At 35.3% G+C, this 21540-nt stretch overlaps 1 protein-coding gene across 1 annotated transcript in view; it reads left to right on the forward strand.

The window, feature by feature from the left end:
* LOC107589032 (centrin-3-like) overlaps positions 1-3146 on the forward strand; it is a 4897-nt gene extending 1751 nt beyond the window's left edge. Inside the window, exons 3-5 of the mRNA XM_016277327.1 lie at positions 1052-1166; positions 2219-2410; positions 2736-3146. Coding sequence (XP_016132813.1) covers positions 1052-1166; positions 2219-2410; positions 2736-2779 — 351 coding nt within the window. The 3' untranslated portion in view covers positions 2780-3146. The remainder of the gene's footprint in view (positions 1-1051; positions 1167-2218; positions 2411-2735) is intronic.
* Positions 3147-21540: the final 18394 nt, after the last annotated feature.

Raw genomic sequence — 21540 nt, forward strand, 5'->3', positions numbered from 1 at the left:
CAGCTCTAGGCATGACGAAGCAGATATCTCCTCTTTTGGAAGACCAAACAAAGTAGTTTCGCTTTCACAACGAAACACACAGCGTCTTCACGACACGGCGGCAGCAGCAATACTACAGCGAGAATAAAAGTTACGCCTTCTTTCTTTGCGTGAACATTTGGGCGGCGTTATGCAAATCTTCCCACAACGTGATGTAGATATGTGGGGGCGTGTTAGAACGAGCTGTTTTAGGTAGGCGTGGTTGACTCTTAACTTTTATAAAGAATATCTCTTTGGATTTGAGACTTTAGTCTTTGCAACTTTACAGATCTTCTTTACGCACCAAGAGCTTGTAACACTCCAAAGAGAAAGGAAAAATTTAAATCGCATCGTATGACCCCTTTAAAGGAATAATTGACCCAAAAATGAAAATTTGCTGAAATATGTACTCACCCTCAGGCCACCCAAGAACTTAATGTTAAGTACAACTTAGTCCAAAACTTGCATCACTTGCTCACCAGTGGATTATTGTGAGGCTTTTATCAGCTGTTTGGACTCCCATTCTGACGGCACCCATTTTCAGCAAATGTTAATTGTAATGTTGAAATATTACTAGTCTTAACATAAACAAAGACAAACTGAAGTGTTCTTTTTTTTTTTTTAAATGCAGTTAACCGTAATACTACATTATTTACAAATAAGAAAAAAGTTATAGGAATAATTATATAAATAATTCATTTAAATCTTTTAACGCACATATTTATTAGTCTTCATTTTTAATTAAAATCGTTGATGTTTTTTTGAAATGTACAATTATTTATAAATAACTGTAAGACTAATTAAAGAGGATGATAAAATACAGTTTCTCAAAACAATGAAACATTATTTAATATTGTTAGTTTTTGCTTAGGGTTGTAGTGACTTTGTATTCTTTTTATGTGAAGGATAACTGTAAATTGTAATATCTTTTTTTTATTTAAAAAAATTTTTATTTGATTCATTTTGTCCAGTAAACACTTAAAAATGAATAGTTTTAGCTCAAAAATACAGATATTTAAAATCTGTGTTCCAGGTGGCGATGAGAGCTCTGGGTTTTGAGGTGAAGAAAGTAGATGTGTTAAAGATCCTAAAGGACTATGACCGAGAAGGAACTGGGAAAATAACTTTCGAAGATTTCAAAGAAGTGGGTAAGTTGAGTTCATTACTCTCTATTAGCTATGTTTCCATACACATATTTTTTATGTGAATTTTGGGATGATGAAAACGTCAAGATGTGAAGACATGGATAAGAAAACAAGTCAATAAACTACGATGGAAACACATTTACCTAATAAATTCCTTGATGCGCAACAAAAAACTCATGTGACTTTGCTGCAACAGTCTGCATTCAGTCTGTCACCAAAATAATGCGGTATAATTATCTACCAGATGAATAACAAATGTGGTCATGTTTTTCATCTGCACGCTCTGAGGTGCAAGTCATTTATTACGTAGGAATAAAAGAGCCACAGGCTTTCCGGTTACAGCAGCTTTCATTTTCATTATTACTTCTTTGCACCAGTTTCCCAGGAAGTGATGATTTTGTTATTTTGAACACATGGAATGGAAACTGTGATTTATTTGCAATATTCTAATTTTCTAATATTCTAATTGCATATTTTAAAGGGTTAGTTCACCCAAAAATGACAATTCTGACATTAATTACTCCCCCTCGTGTTGTTCCAAACCCGCAAGACCTTCGTTCATCTTCGGAAGGCCCAACTGTAAAGTTACGAAATAATTCGTTAATTCTGTTTTCTTTGCGCAAAAAAGTATTCTCATAGCTTCGTAACTTTACAGTTGAACCACTGATGTCACACGGACTACTTTGTCGATCATCTTAGTACTTTTCTGGACGTTGATCGTGGTAGTTACCTTGCTGTCTATGGGAGGGTCAGAGAGCCCTCATATTTCATCAAAAATATCTTAAATTGTGTTCCGAAGACGAACGAAGGTCTTACGGGTTTGGAACAACACGAGGGTGAATAATTAATGACAGAATTGTCATTTTTGGGTGAACTAACCCTTTAAATACACAACTTTGGATGGAAGAATCTACTTATCAGACTTGATTTTGCTGAAATCAGGAGCCTGCTCATAAATGTATGTAACATAATAAATCTTCTGCTTGCTTAATGCTTACTGTTAGTGCTTGAGATTCATGAACTTTTGTAAACCAAGTGATATAATTTTCTTAAAGTGACGGACATGATGTTGGAGCGAGACCCAAAAGAGGAAATTCTGAAGGCGTTTAAACTTTTCGACGATGATGAAACGGGAAAGATAAGCATGAGAAACCTGCGGCGTGTCGCTCGTGAACTGGGCGAAGACATGAGTGACGAAGACCTGCGAGCCATGATTGATGAATTTGACACCGATGGGGACGGAGAGAGTAAGTTGCTGGATTATTATCTAGGGAGAGGGAAAAAAGTGCTATTTTTATTGCCTCTGATGAATGGAAGTAATTACTGTGCTTTTCCCAGTTGGCCCAAAGTGCTTTTCTCAATTAAGGCACAGCAAATTAATGTATTGCAGCCAACAAAAATGGGAACAGTGGAAATGAAGGCTGAGTTGAAAGCTGTTTGTGTGTCCTTTGGCGTTGTGAAGAGCTATATGTAATTTAATCAGCAAAATATTAATAATTGTCTGTGCTGTGAATAATTAGGTTAAAAGCAAAGTGAATTTAATTGATCACATTTGTTCTTGGACTCTTTCAGTTAATCAAGAGGAGTTCGTCTCCATCATGACCAGCGACTCGTGAGCAGCTGTGACTCAAAGAAAATGTGTGCTGAAGATTTGGCTGCACATACGCTGTGAAGAATCAATCGATCTGACAGACTGACCTTATTCATGAGAAGTAAACCACATTTCAGATGTATGGAACGGTAGGTCCGATTGGTGCTGAAATTCTGGACAGACACTTGAACTGAACTGGACGTGAAGGACAAATGACATTTTAGGTCATGAATAGGTTGGTTAGATTTTTATTGGGATCCTTTGTATTTTATCATTGCAAATGTGTTCTGTCTTGAGTATTAATAGTTTGTGTTGTAGTTGTTCATTTTGCATTTGAAATAACATTCCAAAGTACTATTTATTGTAAATACACAGTAAAAAAACAAACATCATTTTCGTTTTTGTCTCTTTGACTAAAGCGCAGCGTCGTCATCACAGCCATGTTGGTTCTCATGGAGAGCATGGGATAAAACAATGCTAAATACATATATTAAATGAAATTATACTGCGATGGCATATTTATTTAGCTGATCCAGTTCTAAACTGATTCCAGGCAATGCAACTCATTTTTTCAGAAACCGTATAGGATTGAAGTTCTTTTCCCATGTTAAGGTGACTTGTTGAAATATTATATGTATAATATTATAAATACTAATATATAATAATTATATTAAAAGTAAATTAATTGATAATATATTGAATTTCACATAAAAGCGATGTGTATGCCAATAGTATAACATCTTTATCATTTTTTTTTCTTTTTTTTTTTTTAAGTTAGTCATTTAAAATTCTGATTATACATTTAATTGATCTGTAATTTAATAATTGTGATGCATCAGTGAATCATTACTTTTATGACTTTTTCTTTTCTTTTTCTTTTTTTCTACTCCATATTTTAAGACCAGTGTTTATAAATAGCACCAAAAACTGTAACCAAAGTTCATCTAGAGCTGAAATCATCTGATGGCGAAATGTTGTCAAATGTCGTAATACAATACACTGAAAATCACTGGCGTGCTTTAGATGAGGGAAACCCGAGGTTAAAGGTTATCCTGTCATTAACATCAGGCCATAGTGGCAGTAATGGCTTCCTTCTCAGTTGTCCAAAGAGTCTCCAGAGACCGGATCCTCTGTTAAATGAATGTTTTGCCTTACAAACCAACCAAAAAAAACTTGAGTGGACCGCAGACGGGCATCAAAGTTCTCTTGTGACAAAACTACAGGTTGATTGTAGATTAGCCGCCGTTGTGAGACGACATCTGAATCACGGCACAATGCTCTCAGCTGGTTGCGATCAGATGGATTAGTTTGCTTTGCTAATTATACAGAGCAGCCATTCAATAAAGAAGTCAATAGCACCGCCTAGGCGTTCGCCCTCTAATTTTGGCTTTCAGGGTCCCGTAACGACTGTAATTTGGAGCATATTTAACTTTGGTGTATCTTAAGTCGAAGCCACACGATCATGGCCTACTCGAACAAATTTCAAAACCTTCTAAGACATTTCCCCCACACATGGTAATTTAAACTTGGAGGGAACCGTTTGTTAAAAAGACTGGCGTATCCATCCATTTAAAATTTATTTATAGAGTGTATACAATCCAATTACTATCGCTCGAACACAAGCTCATCCGTTTTAGAAGCGTATATGAACGCCACAAATTTCTCCAGTGAAGAAAACTGCATTTTTGAGGGCGACATTTTGGCCCGGTGATGTCCGTCTTCCTCGTTATGCATTGCTTCTGTTCTGCTGAGAAAGTAAATCTGGACCTCAGGGCGAGGTTTTCCGTGACCTCCAGCGTTTAAGGGTTTTGTTTGGCTATGATTGGTCCACAGAGGGTCAGCTGACTGCTGATAGCAGCTCATCATGTCTAACAGACTGTAGGTCAGGATGAGGGATGTCTTCTGTCCCTGAGCTCTATGGGAAGAGATGCCGGGATCTGTCACCTCAGCCGTTCCCACGAACTCGGCTTTGGCTGTGGGGGCTTCGAGAGCTGACTTCATTGGGAGTTTGTGAGACTGTCACAGCTACGTCTTAATTTTTGTTGGTTGGTTTGGTTGTTGAGGGAATACAGTCTTATCTTGGTTGGCAAGAGTTGAAACCCAAGTGTATTTCCAGGCACGCTGCTAATTAGCACCTACAGCAGGCTATATAAAAGGCGATGAGATGATCAACAACCAGGTTTATGGTATTAGATCATGAGCATAGACTAAATTTCAGGTCTCTGAGTCTCTACTTGTTTGATGGTTTGAATCAGATGTCCAAAATTGGTGCAAAGCTTATCATCAATACTAAACTACTAAAGACATCCAATTTTTTCCCCCATATTTTTTTGGAGGGCACTTGGTTCTATAAAAACCACTAATCAGGTTAATCAGGACTTGGGTAATTTTATTTAATTCATTTAAAAAAAATTTTTTTACTTGATATATTTGAAAGTTTTTTTCCTTAAGTTTCACATATATATATATATATATATATATATAATAATTATTTTTTTTATATATTTTAAAAAAAATCTTACTGACCCCAAATTATCTGATTAAAATAGCATTTCAAGCTAACCCTACTGCACATGTGTCAATGCGGCTGAATTGTTTTATAGGCAAATGTTAAAGGTTTAGTTCACCCAAAAATGACAATTGAGGGCTCTCTGACCCTCCCATAGACAGCAAGGTAACTACCACGTTCAAGGTGCAGAAAAGTACCAAGATGATCGACAAAGTAGTCCGTGTGTCATCAGTGGTTCAACTGTAAAGTTACGAAGCTACGTGAATACTTTTTTTGCGCAAAGAAAACTAAAATAATGACTTTATTCCAAATTTTCGTCTCTACTGCATCACTTGTGGACGCGTGTTCATGACAGTATCATGACACGAGCGTGTGGCGTTTCAGATGTCTGTGAATAACATATTCCATATACATAGTACTTTGAGCATAGAAGATCAAGCTTAAATTAGTGATTTGGTGGCCCTGTCTTGTCACTTTTGAGAGATTAACATAAATTTATTAAATGACACACTGTATTGCGTGTGAATAACACGCATGCTGTTTATTCTAGTAACTGCAGCTTTATGTATTATATTTTCTTCATGTATTGTATCTATTATAATTTAATTCTCCTAGTATGTTACAGAATACTGTGTGACGAGTATTCAACTACAACTGTTTTTAACATTAATAATAATAAGATTGTTTCTAGAGCAGCAAATTAGGATATTTAGATTGATTTCTGGAGGATCATGTGACACTGAAGACTGGAGTAATGATGCTGAAAATTCAGCTTTGCATCATTGAAATAAATTACATTTTAAAATAAATTCAAATAGAAAATAGTTATTTTAAATTGTAATAATGTATCACAATTTGACATTTTTACTGCATTTTCTTGTTTCATAAACATTTAAAAAATACTTAATTATTTCAGACTTTCGACTGCCAGTATGTCTTTAGCTAGATATTTTGAATAATACTTAGACCCAGTCCTCATATTTTAAATGCTATTTACATCCCTAATGATTTTACTATTAATGCATATTTGTTTTGCTTTTTAGGCTTTGAATGAGTAGTGCTTGTTTGGACCCACTGTCTTCTATAATAGGGATGTCGAATGTGTGTTTCAACTCCAGTGAAGCTGAGAGCCACCCACTTCTACTTAATCTCTCTCTCTCTCTCCCTGCCCGGCCTTGTACCCATCCACTAATGTGTCTGGCCTTTTCTAAACCTGCTCAAGGTCAGGTCCAATGTTGATTGTAAAATGCTGCATCGGATGATTACTGGGGGATTAAAGGCGGGAGAAAATAGGCAGATGATGAGCGTTGCGATTGAGATGGGGGTAAAGCGGAGCGGGTGGGCATCACACAAGTTATATGCCTTTGGAGCTGGCACATGCTCAGCTGTTGGAGACTGGACCGGTTTTCCAGCCAACGTGTGAGTCATTCAGTAGAGATGCTCCAGAAATAAACAGCCTCTCTGTTCTTCCTGGTTACAGGCCGGTCCCGCTCCCTCATGTGGTTTCTGTTCGGGGTACTGGTGGTCTGCTGGGGTCCGAAGGGGGAAGCCTTGATGTGAAAAACAGGAGCATGGCAGCTTTTTGGGGTTCGAAAGATGTCATATTTAGGCAGGGCAGCTGACCCATTTTAATATCATGTGTTTGAACTGCTGAACTGAAAGTGTCTGCCGCCTTTTTGAGGCCAAGAAATGTGTATTAAAGCCAAAAATAGTGCACGGCAGAGTGACCGATAAGTCAACATGAATCCGAAATTGACGCTCTTTACGCTCTTATAAACTGAATGATTATACATGTTATTCCACAGAAAAAAAAGGTTTGTCTTCACAATCTTTCACTTGCTCACCCTCTAAAAATGACTTTCCTTGTTGGCTAACTCCATTCTTGTATACACCCACTTTTCACAATCCAATTAATTCCAAATCTTAGCCTATAATATATAATAAATCATCTAAAATAACCTAGATTATTATAGAATTGATGTTCAATCGTTTAATATACAGTATGTATTAAACAGAATTGATATATATATATATATATATATATATGTGCAACATTACATCAATTATATATTATATTAATTCTATTAAATATATAATATTAAAATTACAGAATAAATATATTGTACTTAAATTATATTTTAATTTATTTTCTCTAAATATTTTAAGTTTATAAAATGCGTTTTTTTAAATAATTGATGTAATTTTTAGCATGAATTTAAAATACATAGTATACATATGATAAAAATTACATCAATTATAAAAATTACATCAATAAATATAAGCACAATTGCATCAATTATATGTTAAATATAAAATTGTATTAAGTTCGTATTCCAGATGCCAGTGAGTAGCGTTCTTTGAGCGGCACAAGTGGAAGCTGTCCACGGGATTGTGGCGCCACTGCGTGACTGTGGTTAGACAGCCTGACCACTCTGATTTCTCTGAGCCAGGATAACAATATTTCATATATATACTTACCATCGCGGTGGCACCCTTTAAAAAGACGTATTGTTTTAAGAACAATCGCCACCCACTATAGACTGCAGTCTTGCTGTGAGGAGCCAAAGGAGTGGGCTCCGTTTCACAAACTTTTCAGCTACAGAAAAGGCAGCCGTCCCATCGGCAGAATAACAACACTCCCACTGGGGAAATGGGAAATGGGGCTTTTGGAGTGCTTTAACTCGTATGAACTCTGCCATGCTATTGTCTGCTAATCTGAAATGGCCAACGTGGAATCTGTCCCACGAAATCTACTTTTTTGATGATGGAAATTTGGCTACTCTAGCTCAAATGGGTGTTTTACAGACGATCAGAATTGTTTTCTTTTGTATTATAAGCCTAGATGACCTGGTGAATTGAATGTGAACGCAATGACCCCAAAAGTACTTGGACCCATACACTACTGTTCAAACATTTGCCATCTGTAAGTATTTTGTAATATGTTTTTGAAAGAAGTCTCTTATGCTCACCAAAGCTGCATTTATTTGATTAAAAATACAGTAAAACAGTAATATTTAAATGAACCGTTTTCTATGTGATTGTATTTTAAAATATAATTAATTCCTGTGATGCAAAGCTGAATTTTCAGCATCATTACTCCAGTCTTCAGTGTCACATGATCCTTCAGAAATCATAATACGCTGATTCGATGCTCAAGAAACTTTACTTATTATTACTGATGTTGAAAAAAGTTGTGCCGTTTAATATTTTTGGAAACATTTATACATTTTTGTTTTCAGGATTCTTTGAGTGTTCAAAAGTATGGCAGCTGGTTTCTGCCACAGGATGAAAAAATTAAAAAAGTAACCGCAATTTTCCGATCTCACAATTCAGAAATTTTTTTCATCACGGTATCAACTCAGAATTCTGTATTTGCTCACAATTGAGTTTACTACTTGCAAGTCTTTTTTTTTTTGTTTTCTTTTGTTTCTGCCATGGAATAAAAAAGGTAATTGCAGTGTTTTTTTGTTTTTCCTGCAATTGCGAGTTAACATCTGTCAAATCAGACTTTTTTCTGTATTGCGAGGAAAACAATTTTTTTTTATCTTATGGCGGAAACAAGCTTCCATGTAAAAAAAAAAAAAGAACAATTTATTTAAAATGATTATATTTTGTTACATTATAAATGTATGTCACTTTTATTTATTTTTATATTTAATTTAATGCGTCCTTGCTGAGTAAATGTATTTTGAAACTTTTGAGAAGTCGTCTAAGTCACAAGTAAAAATCTTAATGTTGTTGCATTAGATAACAAAATTTCATTTATTTTAAGTTAAATATTTCACATAAGACATTACTTTTGAGTTTAAATCCTAACTGTTTAAAATGCAGTCAAAAAGTGTTGCTTTTGTGGAACTTTTGACCTGTCGCTTAAATGTCATTGCAAAAATGGTTAATAGAACTTAGTTTTGTGAAAAGCATTTCTTTGCAGATCTACTTAGTTTGATACTTTGTACCGCAATGACATTTGTATGTTATGTGGCTTAAGTGTCCAAATACTTTTTGGGGTCACTGTATATCGCTCCAGTTGCGACCTTTGACCTTGCATTGCTGGGTGATGTCAGTCATGCAGTCTTTCAGTAGAGGTCACCCTTTATTCAGATTCACTCTTTCCTCATGACCATGTGTCCTGCAGAACAAGGGTTCCACCATGTGAAGCGTGTTCACGTTTGTGTCATACAGGCCCTGGGTTGTGGTTTAAGGCTACGTAAAGATTTACAGATAAGACTAGGAATGCAAAGATCAGCTCACTGACGCAGCACTGGAAAAAAATAAAATCTCCATTGCCCGAGGCTGTACATAAATTTCACATTTGCAGCACTGTTCTCACAACACTGCTCACCCTTCAGTTCTATAGAAAGGAGTAACTAACTAAGCACCATAAAACGGGTCATAATTCTCCTCACACTCGTATGGCTGATTTGGTCATCTAGGGAGTAACAAAGAATTAAGCGCTCTGTTTTGAGCAAAATTAACTTTAAACGGTCACAGACAGATTAATAAATAGACATGAAGTCCCTGTAGTTTATTTTAGTAAATTGTTTCGTGCTAAGTGTAGAATCTCAATTTTATGGGTTCAACTTCACAAGAATCACATTTGTATAAAGTGACTACAAACATTGACTAAAGTTTTGCACTTGTCAATGTGCAATGCAAAGTTTCAATTCAAAGTTTTAAAAATGTGATTTTGTTTTGGATGGTTGCTAGGGTGTTGCTGTGTGGTTTCTAGGGCAAGGCTGGATGGTTGTTAAGGTCTGAAAAGATGTGTATCTTTTCTTTATGTACTTTACTGTAATAATTATTTTGTAAATTTAGTGCATATATTATGTATATTAACAACAAATGATTCAAAGAAATATAATTCTATGCATATATTGACATATATATATATATATATATACTGTAAAAAAAAAAAATCCGTAAAAAAACGGCAAAAAATACGGTAGCAACGTTTTAGGTTTTACGGTTTTAACTTAAATTTACAGTTAAATACCGTATTTGCATTAACTGATATAATGTTAATATACCAACTTATTGAAGTGCTGAAATCTGTTTTGCACCTTTGTAATACACTGATAACCACCAAATGCAGGAGGTGATGAGAAAGTCACATGATGAACCAAAGCCCATCACAAGCAGCTTTTAAATAATAAAATATATAAAAGGTGCACAGTGTCATTCACACAAACACCAAACACCATCATGGTAACACACATGAAATTGAAATAATGCAATAACCATTCATTTAACAACATTCGGTGTAACACACAACCCTAATATACAAAACTGATAAGAAAAAACTAAGAAGAAACATAGTTATTTCAACAAAAAAACGTATGTATGTATGTATATGTGTGTGTATATATAATATATATATTAATTTAAGCTTTTATTTCAAGAATTTCCTCTATTCATCAATATCAAGTGTATACAATAACGAAGCTTGAAAGAAAAATACAAATATTAAATATATAAATAAACACAACGTCTCTCAGTTGGATGCTATCCCTCATTAAATTGTGCTCTGGGAGGGAACAGGACTTCTTCCCAAATTAACCAGCGCAGTCTGGAGCTGATGGGAAAAGTCATTATGCGACACAAACAGCATATAAATCGGCAAGTTTCAATGTTCTTTGTAGCTCAGTAAAACATTACGTTCCAAGAAATAATTATGCGAAATGGCTCAATTTAGAGGGATAATTACTTATTCTTTGGCTTCCAATTTTAGAGCGGAACATGCAAAACAAAAGAAAATACTGTACATCAGGCCGCAACGACTCGAAATGAAAATGTTCCATCTCATATGAAAACCTTTCTGTCCTTCTCCCATCATCTACGCATACTGTACAAACGTATTTGAATTATTAAAATCTTGCCCTTACTGTGACAAAGATTTAAATAGTTAACCGTTAAATGTCAAAAAGGATGACAAAAAACAAATTCAGGCCAAGCTGATGACACAAGCTGATTATGATGTGGTCATGCTTGGAACGCAAACCAAACAAAGCCGTTCCTATAGCACATTCAAATAGTCTAATATGTTGAAAAACGTCACCGAATCTCTGTTGAACTTATCTGTCTGAAGCAGTCTATTTGTTAACAATCTCAAGATGTGTCCAGGCTTTCTATCTGAACACCATGACCGTCTGATGGCTGTCACTGAGGGCAAACCCTATCTATCGTAAACACTCAATACAGATAAGGTCCATTGTAAGCTGTCTGCTTCAAATCTGTGCGCTAACATTCTCACACTGTCAGATACGTGAAGGGTTTCCCACAGGTTTGTTAGCTTCTGCTACATTTGAGATGATATGCCTCCTATTACAGTCAATTTGTTAAGTAAACTCAACTAACAACTGAAAATGTAAAAACTTTTGATTGGGTTGCTAAAGGTTGTTTAGCAAACCTCATTCTTTCATTATTATTTTTGATTTTCAAGTCCAACTACAAGACAAGTAAAAGCTTTAAAAATCACAAGGAGTATTCTGTGTTGTGTTGTACAGTAAAATGTGAAAATATCTTGATCTTGTGTAATCCACAGAAATTTCAGGACATTGGAATCAAAAGTGTTAAAATGCACTTTTCTGGGTTTTGGCCTACAAAAATATGCCATATGTAGTACTTTGTTACCCTACTGCATTAAACTGCAGAGTTGCATTGAGATGCACATAGACCTCAACACACGGATCTCAAACATGGTGAGATCAACAAATGTTAATTCAGTAAAAATATGAACCATCTGACAGCTGACAAACAGTGACTGCAGCAGCATAAAATAAGGCAGTAAAATGCACAGCAGTGATCATGTTTAATAATAGTTACAATATAATTATTTCAAGCATGCTGAGAACATCCTTCAACATTTAATTGTTTGTTCAGATGACTCAATTTGGAAAGTTGGGACAACATTTGGACGGGGTTTTGAATAAATACATGAGTATCTAAGAAAGGTCGTTAACACTTTACAAAAAGGTTCATTAGTCAACATTAGTTAGTTAACATGAACTAAGTATGAACAATACTTCTACAGCATTTATTAATCTTAGTTAATGTTAACTTCATTTACTAATGCATTATTAAAATCTAAAGCTGAGCTTGTTAACATTAATGCACTGTGAATTAACATGAACTAACAATTAACGACTGTATTTTCTTTAACATTAACAAAGATGAATAAATACTGCAATAAATGTATTGTTCATTGTTTGTTCATGCTAGTTATTACATTAACTAACATGGAACCTTATAGTAAAGTGTTACCGAAACTTCAATAAAGCCACTTTTGTTTGCAACATATTTATAGATGTTATACTGATTTCTACTAAAAAATTTTTATTTAAGCTACTACTACAAGTTGAATTTTTACAGTATGTATTTTAATGCCTTGAGCATCCTTGTCTATTGAAACACTATTATTAGTGATACTTTGGGTTAGCAAAAATAATACACTGTAAAAAAAAAAAAAGACATTTCTATATTAATGATCTTTTGGAGTACTTTTTAAAGGGCTCATATGATGCAGCTAAAAATAACATTATTTGGTGTAATGAAATATGTTTATGCGGTTTAAGGTTAAAAAAACACATTATTTTCCACACTATATATATATACACAAACCTAGAGTTATTTATATGATTTTTTGTACTTTTAAGTAATGCTAAAATAGCATGTTGCATGTTTGTAATCATAATTCAGCTTTGCCGAAAATAGAAATGCATTGCTCATATAATCATTTAGCTATAAAAGTTTCTTATCTGACACAACACTTTAAATATGATTTATGAATTTACATTGACAAAATGTGATATTAGCAGGATAAACAAGGTGACTTCAGCTCAATCACTGCAATGGAGAATTATTTAGAAATTTTGGAAAATCCGATGAGAGTGACACACAAGTGAGTAATTACTTACATAATGTACATTATAGTTTCTCCTCTATGTCCCGCCTTTCTGAAACGCGTAGATTTTTACAAAGCTCATCGGTCTGAAAAGCAAGGTGTGCTCTGATTGGCCAGCTATCCAGTGCGTTGTGATTGGCCGACTACCTCAAGCGTGTGACGGAAATGTTATGCCCCTTACCATACTGTGATGCCCTGTCCGGCCAGAGCGACGAGACAAAAACATTACAACCCATTATAAACTAGGCATTTGTTGCATCCAGTGGGCACATAATTACGGATTATAATGACTTATACTGTCTTTTTACGCGTTGCGTTGCATCGCGCCGTGTAAACATAAAACCATGTCTGCATTTGTGATCGGAGAAATGACAAACAACAAGCCCTACTTGTTTGAATCGTCAGTGGCAAATTCTTTAAATATAAAAAACATACTTACAGTCTATGAGTCAGAACATCCGGCATTGTAGTCTACTCTCCCAGGATCAGGAAACAGTCCTCCATAAAATGTACTGCACACATCTGAATATTTGGGTTAAACTGTTCTGGAACAGTGTTGTAAATACAACTTAACCACTGATTTCTAGTCATATCCTCTTTTGGAAGACCAAACAAAGTAGTTTCGCTTTCACAAAGAAACAGCGTCACACACCGCGGCCTTGAGTGAGCGGAGGCCGGAGGCCTAGAGTATGCGGAGGCCGGCTTGAGTGAGCAGAGGCGGGCGGGGTTGAGAACGGCGCGGCCGGCGGATTCGACGAAGGAGCGTCCGGCGGGCTTGCGGCAACCACATGTGACAGCGGCAACTGAAATGTTTACCAAGACCAGAAACGTAGTAAGGACCACCCTGGTGCCATTTTGGAGAATATCCGCTGGACGTAAACAACGTATGCTGTTCTGTGTCAGCTGTGTCACGCCGGATCTGTTTCCTACGTTGTTGTGATTTGATCTGAACGAAAACAGCGTATCTGTGTGACGCAGCTGACAGAGAACAGCATACGTTGTTTCGTCCAGCTGATATTCTCCAAAATGGCACCAGGGTGATGCGGAGGAGACGAATTGTTGAATAAAGTCGTTTTTTTTCTTTTGCGCACAAAAAGTATTCTCATAGCTTTGTATAATTGCGGTTGAACCACTGATGTCACATGGATTATTTTACAGATCTCCTTGCTACGTCTCTGGACTTGGGAACATTTGCTGTCCATGCAGGGTCAGACAGCTCTCAGATTCCATCAAAAATATCTTAAATTGTGTTCTGAAGATGAACGAAGATCTTACGAGTTTGAAACGACATGAGGGTGAGCAATTAATGACAGAATTTTCATTTTTGGGTGAACTAACCCTTTAACTAGCAGTTTCTGAGTGAAAATTGTGTCAAAGTAAATCCTACAGCGATTTTTTGGAATAAAGAAAACTCCTTTTTTTATAGTCAAGCCACCATTATTTATGCAGTGCTTTATACAATATAGATTGTATTAAAAAGCAGCTTCCCTGTAATAAACAGGGAAATAACAGAATCAGCGATGCAAACTTCTTCAAATATGTAAGCAGCTCTACAGAAGGCAATTGAGTCAGTTTTGTACTCATCATTGTGGCCAAGATGTCAAATGTGAATACAAGAGGAAGTAGTCCAGAGCTACATTAATGGCCTAATGTTTACAGATTTCTGCATCCCTGTTTACAGGGCGCTGGTGCATGCGTGTGTGTGTGTTTTGTCCTGGGGCAGGGTCACTTTAACGCCCTTGCTGAGGCCTGTCAGCCATTAGCTCAGCTATGTGACCATATGTGAACACTTGGCCCTTTGACATGCCAATGACTGTCGCCTGCTCTCCAAAAGATGCACAGAGCGGTTTCCACTTTCCACTTCCAGTGATTAAAGGCGCCAAACCATATCTGTGTGAATATCAGGTGCAATTGTTCAGGAACGGTCTGATAAAGTGAATTTTTGGGGCTTGCTAATGCTTTAATCACTATTGTTATTGCTTATACTTAGGGTTAGGGATCTTTTTAAAAACACTTGGCCCCAAATATTTGATATATAACCTTATGAATCTATCCTGAAAAAGATTTTGCTGTGTAGAAACGATTTTCAGTCAGAAATTGTTAGTAAAATTGTTGGCAAACTAATACAAATTACATTTTTAAGTAGAAAAACTGAAATAGTATTTTCTTGTGAAACGTACTCCAATATTTTTTGTTTTATTAACATCTTTGAAAAATAATTTTTTACAGTAGTTAACTAAAGCTAGAAACGTTTTCGTTACTTGAAAAAGCGTTAACTGAAATAAAATATTAAAAAAATGTTTTTTAAGCTATAGTTGCCAAGATAGCATTTCTTATTTTCATTTAGTTTAGCTTAAAAATAAGTACTTCTTAAAGTAAAAAGTAATTAAAATTGAAAAAAAAAAACTTTAATAGTTAATATTAATTTTTACATTTTCAGAAGTTGTAACTGTTAACATTAGTTAATGCACAGTCATCTAACATGAACAACTGTATTTTTATTAACTGACATTAACAAAGATTAATAAATGCTGTAAAAAATATACAGTATTGCTCATAGTTCATGTTAACTAATGTTAACAAATGAGACATTGTAAAGTGTTAAAAACCCTAAAAAAATGACAAAACCACACAAAATCACTAAAATTTAAATGAACACTGGAAATATATACTAATTCAAAATATTATTAGAAACTATAATAGTATCTCAATGAGATACTAAATATCTCATGAGATATTAAAATAACACTGTTTTTCACACTTAACTGATTAATTTTTTTCCCAAAAATGTAAAAATCAATTTTTACCATATGCTACTGGTCCTTGAGCGGAAACGTTTCATGCGGCCACCAGCACGTATTGGTGCAGACAGGAGCGCACCACCTGTTTCTGAGGTTTGTTACTACAGTACCTGTTGTTTCTGTTGACCCAGGCTGACACTTCAAAGTCCTGCTTCACATTGCTGACATGCTAGCCTGTACTTGCAAGCATTCTTACATGAATGCACTGCAGACAGCTGAGGCCAGTATAAACTTCATAATGGATTGACGCTGGCATTAGCTTAATTCTTTCAGAGGAACTGTGAATGCAGTTTGACAAATGCTACACTCTAAAAAATGCTGGGTTAAATCAACCCAGTGCTGGGTAAAATAGGGACAAACCCAGCAATTGGGCTGTTTTGACCCAGCGGCTGGGTTAAATGTTTAACCCAACCTTCTGGGTAGTAACTCAACCGCTGGGTCAAAACAACCCAAGTGCTGGGTTTGTCCCTATTTTACCCAGCATTTTTTAGAGTGTAGCTGACATAATGACAATGGAAACTCTCTGTCATATGTAATCCTTTATTCTGGAACACTTGGAATACTTTTGATTGGTCGATTGGTTCTGTGATCAGAAATGTTATATTATAAAATAACTTTATGCACAACTCAAATTAATGTTTCATATCCATATTATTTTGTCTGAACTGCTATGTTAAATATTCACAACTGTTCAAAAGTTTTTTTGTGAAAAGGACTTATTTGCTCACCAAGGCTCCATTTATTTGAGCGAAAATACAGTAAAAACGGTAATACTGTAAAATATTATTACAGTTCAAAATAACGTTTTTTTATTTGAATATATTTGAAAATGTAATTTATTTTCTGTGATGTAGAGCTGAATTTTCAGCATCATTACTCCAGTCTTCAGTGTCACATGATCCTTCAGAAATCATTCTAAATTGCTAAAAACATTTCTGATTATTATCAATGTTAAAAAATAGTTGTGCTGCTCCATATTTTTGTGGAAACCATCATACATTTTTTTTCAGGATTCTCTGTTATTAGAAAGAAATCTTTTGTTTTTACTGTCACTTTTGATCAATTGAATGCGTCCTCGCTGATTAAAAGTATTAATTTCGCTACAAAAATGAAATGATCTTATAGACCCCAAACTTTTGAACGGTAGTGCCTGTATTATTTGATTGATTTTAACATAACTGCTTTATATTTTCTGTTCCACCATTGTCGCATCAATATGTATTTTTAACAGTACTGAAAGTGCTAATTTTTGCTTTCGTAGGACGAATCTAGCGCTGGCACAGATCTCACGAAAACATCTGTGCTGAGATATGCTGAGAAATAAAGATGAAACAGGCGAACACAGAGCCGTTAAGGTAGCCATCTGTTCCCTGTAAGAGGAAATCAAGCCGTCGGATGATAAACAGTTGGAACGTGTCGGGAGGCTTGTTCATCTATACTATCAGAGAATGAGATGGGATGAAAAACCAGCACCTGTCACTCATTCTGATAGCGTCTATCTCACTGGAGAAGTGTCTGGAGCCCTGTGTGGTCTTCCTAATGGACGACCCTGCTCCTGTGTGAAGCTAACCAGCCTTTTCCACGTCTGCGTGCTGTCTGTCTTTTTGCCAACAGTTGGTCTGAACTGGAAGCAGCAGAGGGTCGGTGAAAACACCAAATGACAACTTCCTTTTTCTTGGCAGATCTGAAAAAGCACAACTTTCTGTGGCTTGTATATGTGTGATCTTGGCTTTAGTTTTGTGTCCTCAGTAGGGATGCTGATGCTAAAATATGAGTGATAATACTAAATGATATGAGTTAAAAGTAGGGATGCATAACATTTCAGTGCAATATTGGTTATCAGATATTTTAAGACATATCAGTATCGGTTGATATTGAACATTTTATTGTGCATTTGTCCAAATTTTTTGCGTTTAGATTACTCCTGATGCCATTTAACACACACTAAAGTTCATTTTTTAAAACCACTTAGAATTAAATATCACTGTTGTAATCTTTTGTAAATCTCAAAGTGAATATTAATTTCTCACACTCTACATTATAATGCTGTCATGCCTAAATTTACGTGTAGCATTTAAAAATTGGTTTTAGTTTATTTTTAAAGTATTTGTACAAAATACTGTAGATTTGTAATATTGACTATTTATTGGTTATGAAAATAATTATCTTCTTATATTGGCCAGAATTTTAATATTGATGTAGTATTAATCAATTATATCTAATATTATATTATTTAGTTCGGAAAATCGACAACAATCATTTTAATTATAGCAAAATAATAATTGTTTTCAAACAGGTTTCCCAAACGCTCCCAATATTTTATTGGTAGGTATTTGAATTTAAATTGGTTAATATTTAATAATAATAATAATATATATGTATGTATGTTATATAAAAGTTATTATTAAAATATTATTGCAAAATAATAATTGTTTCAAACAGGTTTCCTAAACATTCTCCCACTGAGTTTTTTTTTTTTTTGGTATATGCAATCAGGTTTATAATTGTTAACTAAAATGGTTAAACATTTGTGTTAATATAAATAAAGCTGAAATAAAATAAAATATAATTGTTAGATGAAAAATATAACTTATTTGAGTTAGTTGCCAAGGCAGCATTTCTAATTTTCGTTTTAAGTTGAAACACTAAAATTACTAACTGCAAATAAAATAAATGAAAACTAAAACGGAAGTAAAATAAATTAAATCTAAAACATAATATTTAAAATAAACTAATAAAATGACAAAGCGCTTAACAAAATTACAAAAAAATGTAATAAAATGAAAATTGAAAGTAAAAAATAAAAGCTAATTCAGAAGATTAATAAAAACTATAATAGTAGCCTGTATGAATAAAAAAATTATGAAAATAATGTTTGTTCAAAATGTCTTGTTTTGTGTTCCACAGAAAATAAAAGAAGAAAAAAAATCATAAGGTTTGGATGATATGAGGTGAGTAAATGCCTAGGTGAACTATTCCATTAATACCCAATTATTTTAGCGATAACTCCAATTTCACTGCTATTAGTACTGTTTTAACTACCAAAATTCTGCTATCGAGACGAACACTAGCGCTCAGTATACTGTGGATGGTAGAATTGGAAATGTTCTGGACAGACTTTGCCACCGTGAGATTGCATCAGTCACACAGTTGGAAAAATCTGTCACCGTTCCCTTCGATGTGTGACTCGTTTTCATGTCCTGACTGTCACATGACAGTCATGATGGAGATAAATAAGGGAAACTGCAAACTGTAATCTAAGAATCTGTGAGAAAACCACAGTGCATTTGTCATAACCATCTAGATTGCGACCTGTCCAGCCTAAATATGAAAGTAGGGCAGATTATGATGCAGCGGGGGTTGTTCAGAGTGGTCTGCGGTGAGAGTCGTTCATTAGAGAGGCTCGGCTGCTGCAAATATCCACGTCGATTACTGCAGCTGTGTGGTTTCTTAGTTTCGGATGATTCCAGTCTCAGGTGACACAGATCAGGCACTATTAAAGGATTCTTCCGACCACAGTTTGCTTTGGCGGAGGCCCTGACGTGAAGCATGAGGCTGGACATGCGTTTTTTCCACACCGTGGCACGGCTCCATTCGTTTGTGCGCTGCTTCTTTGGATTGTGGTGGAAAATGTCCTTCCTCTTTTGAAACTGAGACTCGAAACAAACCATACGTACCTTATGTGATGTGTTCCAGAATGATGTCGGTGAAATGTGGTTTTGTTCATTCTCTACAGCAAATAAATCAACAGATGTTGTGGAGAAGTTCCAAAGACGTAGTTTACTTTTGAAGCTTAAACATTCAGAAAATTTGGACAGGATTTTGTGGCGTTATTCTTTTAAAAATGCATAAATTGGATGCATATTGTTTCAAATATCTACCGTACACTCCTAAAAATAAAGGTTCCAAAAGGACATCCATGGTAGAAATGTTTAGTTCCACAAAGAACCTTTCAGTGATCAGTTTTTAAAAGAAGCATATTTTTTCACAACAACACTCTTAAAAATAAAGTTTCCAAAAGGGGCTTTTCTGGCGATGCCATAGAATAACCTTTCAGTAAACAGTTCTTAAAATAACCATTTTTTCATATTGTGAAGAACATTTTACTAAGTTGAAGAACCCTTTTCATTATAAAGAACCGTTTGAGCAAAGGATGTTAAAGGTTCTTAATGGAACCACTGATGCCATTAGAGAACCTTTTTTTTTTTTAAGATGCCAAAGAAGAACCACTTTGGTTTCCTCAAAGAACCTTTCAGTGAACAGTTCTTAAAAGAACCATTTTTTCACAGTGTAAAGAACATCTAAAGAACCTTAATCCACTGTAAAGAACCTTTCAGACAATGGAAAGTTTCAGTGGATATTGACGGTTCTTCATGGAACCAAAGATGCCTATAAAAAACCTTTATTTGTAAGAGTGTACACTCTGTAAAATAAAGGTTCCAAAAGGTGTTTTTTGCAGTGATGCCATAGAAGAACCCTGTTTGGTTCCCCAAAGAACCATTCAGTGAAAAGTTCTTAAAAGAACCATTTTTCATATAGTGAAGACCATTTTACTAATCTGAAGAACACTTTTCCATTATAAAGAACCGTTTGAGCAAAGGATGTTAAAGGTTCTTAATGGAACCACTGATGCCATTAGAGAACCTTTTTTTTTAAGATGCCAAAGAAGAACCACTTTGGTTTCCTCAAAGAACCTTTCAGTGAACAGTTCTTAAAAGAACCATTTTTTCACAGTGTAAAGAACATCTAAAGAACCTTAATCCACTGTAAAGAACCTTTCAGACAATGGAAAGTTTCAGTGGATATTGACGGTTCTTCATGGAACCAAAGATGCCTATAAAAAACCTTTATTTGTAAGAGTGTACACTCTGTAAAATAAAGGTTCCAAAAGGTGTTTTTTGCAGTGATGCCATAGAAGAACCCTGTTTGGTTCCCCAAAGAACCGTTCAGTGAAACGTTCTTAAAAGAGCTATTTTTATTCTTATTGTGAAATAATTTTTAATAATCTGAAGAATGTTCCATTGATGTTGAAGGTTCTTTGGGGAACCTTTATTTTTCAGAGTTTATGTTGAGAAGTATGTTTGTTAGAGGTTGAATGTTGTCTGGGAAATGCTAGTGAGCTGTGTTAAAGTCTCCAGGGCATCTTAGCGCAGCAGGTGAAGCCCCCCTCACAGCAGATAAGGAATCTCAGAAACATGCGACGGACTCCAGGCATGCGCGGCAGCTCCACAGCAGGAGATTACTTTACACTCCATCATGGCTTTCACAGTAACTCAATCCACTGAACAGCAAAGACAAGTTCCTAAGTGCAGAGATATTAGTGCCTGTCAGTTCCCATCATGCACCGCTATTACAGATTCTGTGCAGAAGCTGCTTGCTGAGAATTAGCACTCGGTAGAGGTAGACTGAAACCAGGTTTGGACAGTCAAATGTCCATGATAAAATGATAAAACTGCTAGTTTTACACTTAAAAAGCGGGTTGATTCAACATGAAGTGGTCCCTCTCATGCTGGTGGTCATGTTGATCACTAATCGTCCACTTTTCGGTTACTTTTGGTTGCCGAATAAATTGGATG

This window comes from Sinocyclocheilus grahami, unplaced genomic scaffold (genome assembly GCF_001515645.1).
Source record: "Sinocyclocheilus grahami isolate Dianchi unplaced genomic scaffold, SAMN03320097.WGS_v1.1 scaffold110.1, whole genome shotgun sequence".
In the NCBI taxonomy this organism is placed as follows: domain Eukaryota; kingdom Metazoa; phylum Chordata; class Actinopteri; order Cypriniformes; family Cyprinidae; genus Sinocyclocheilus; species Sinocyclocheilus grahami.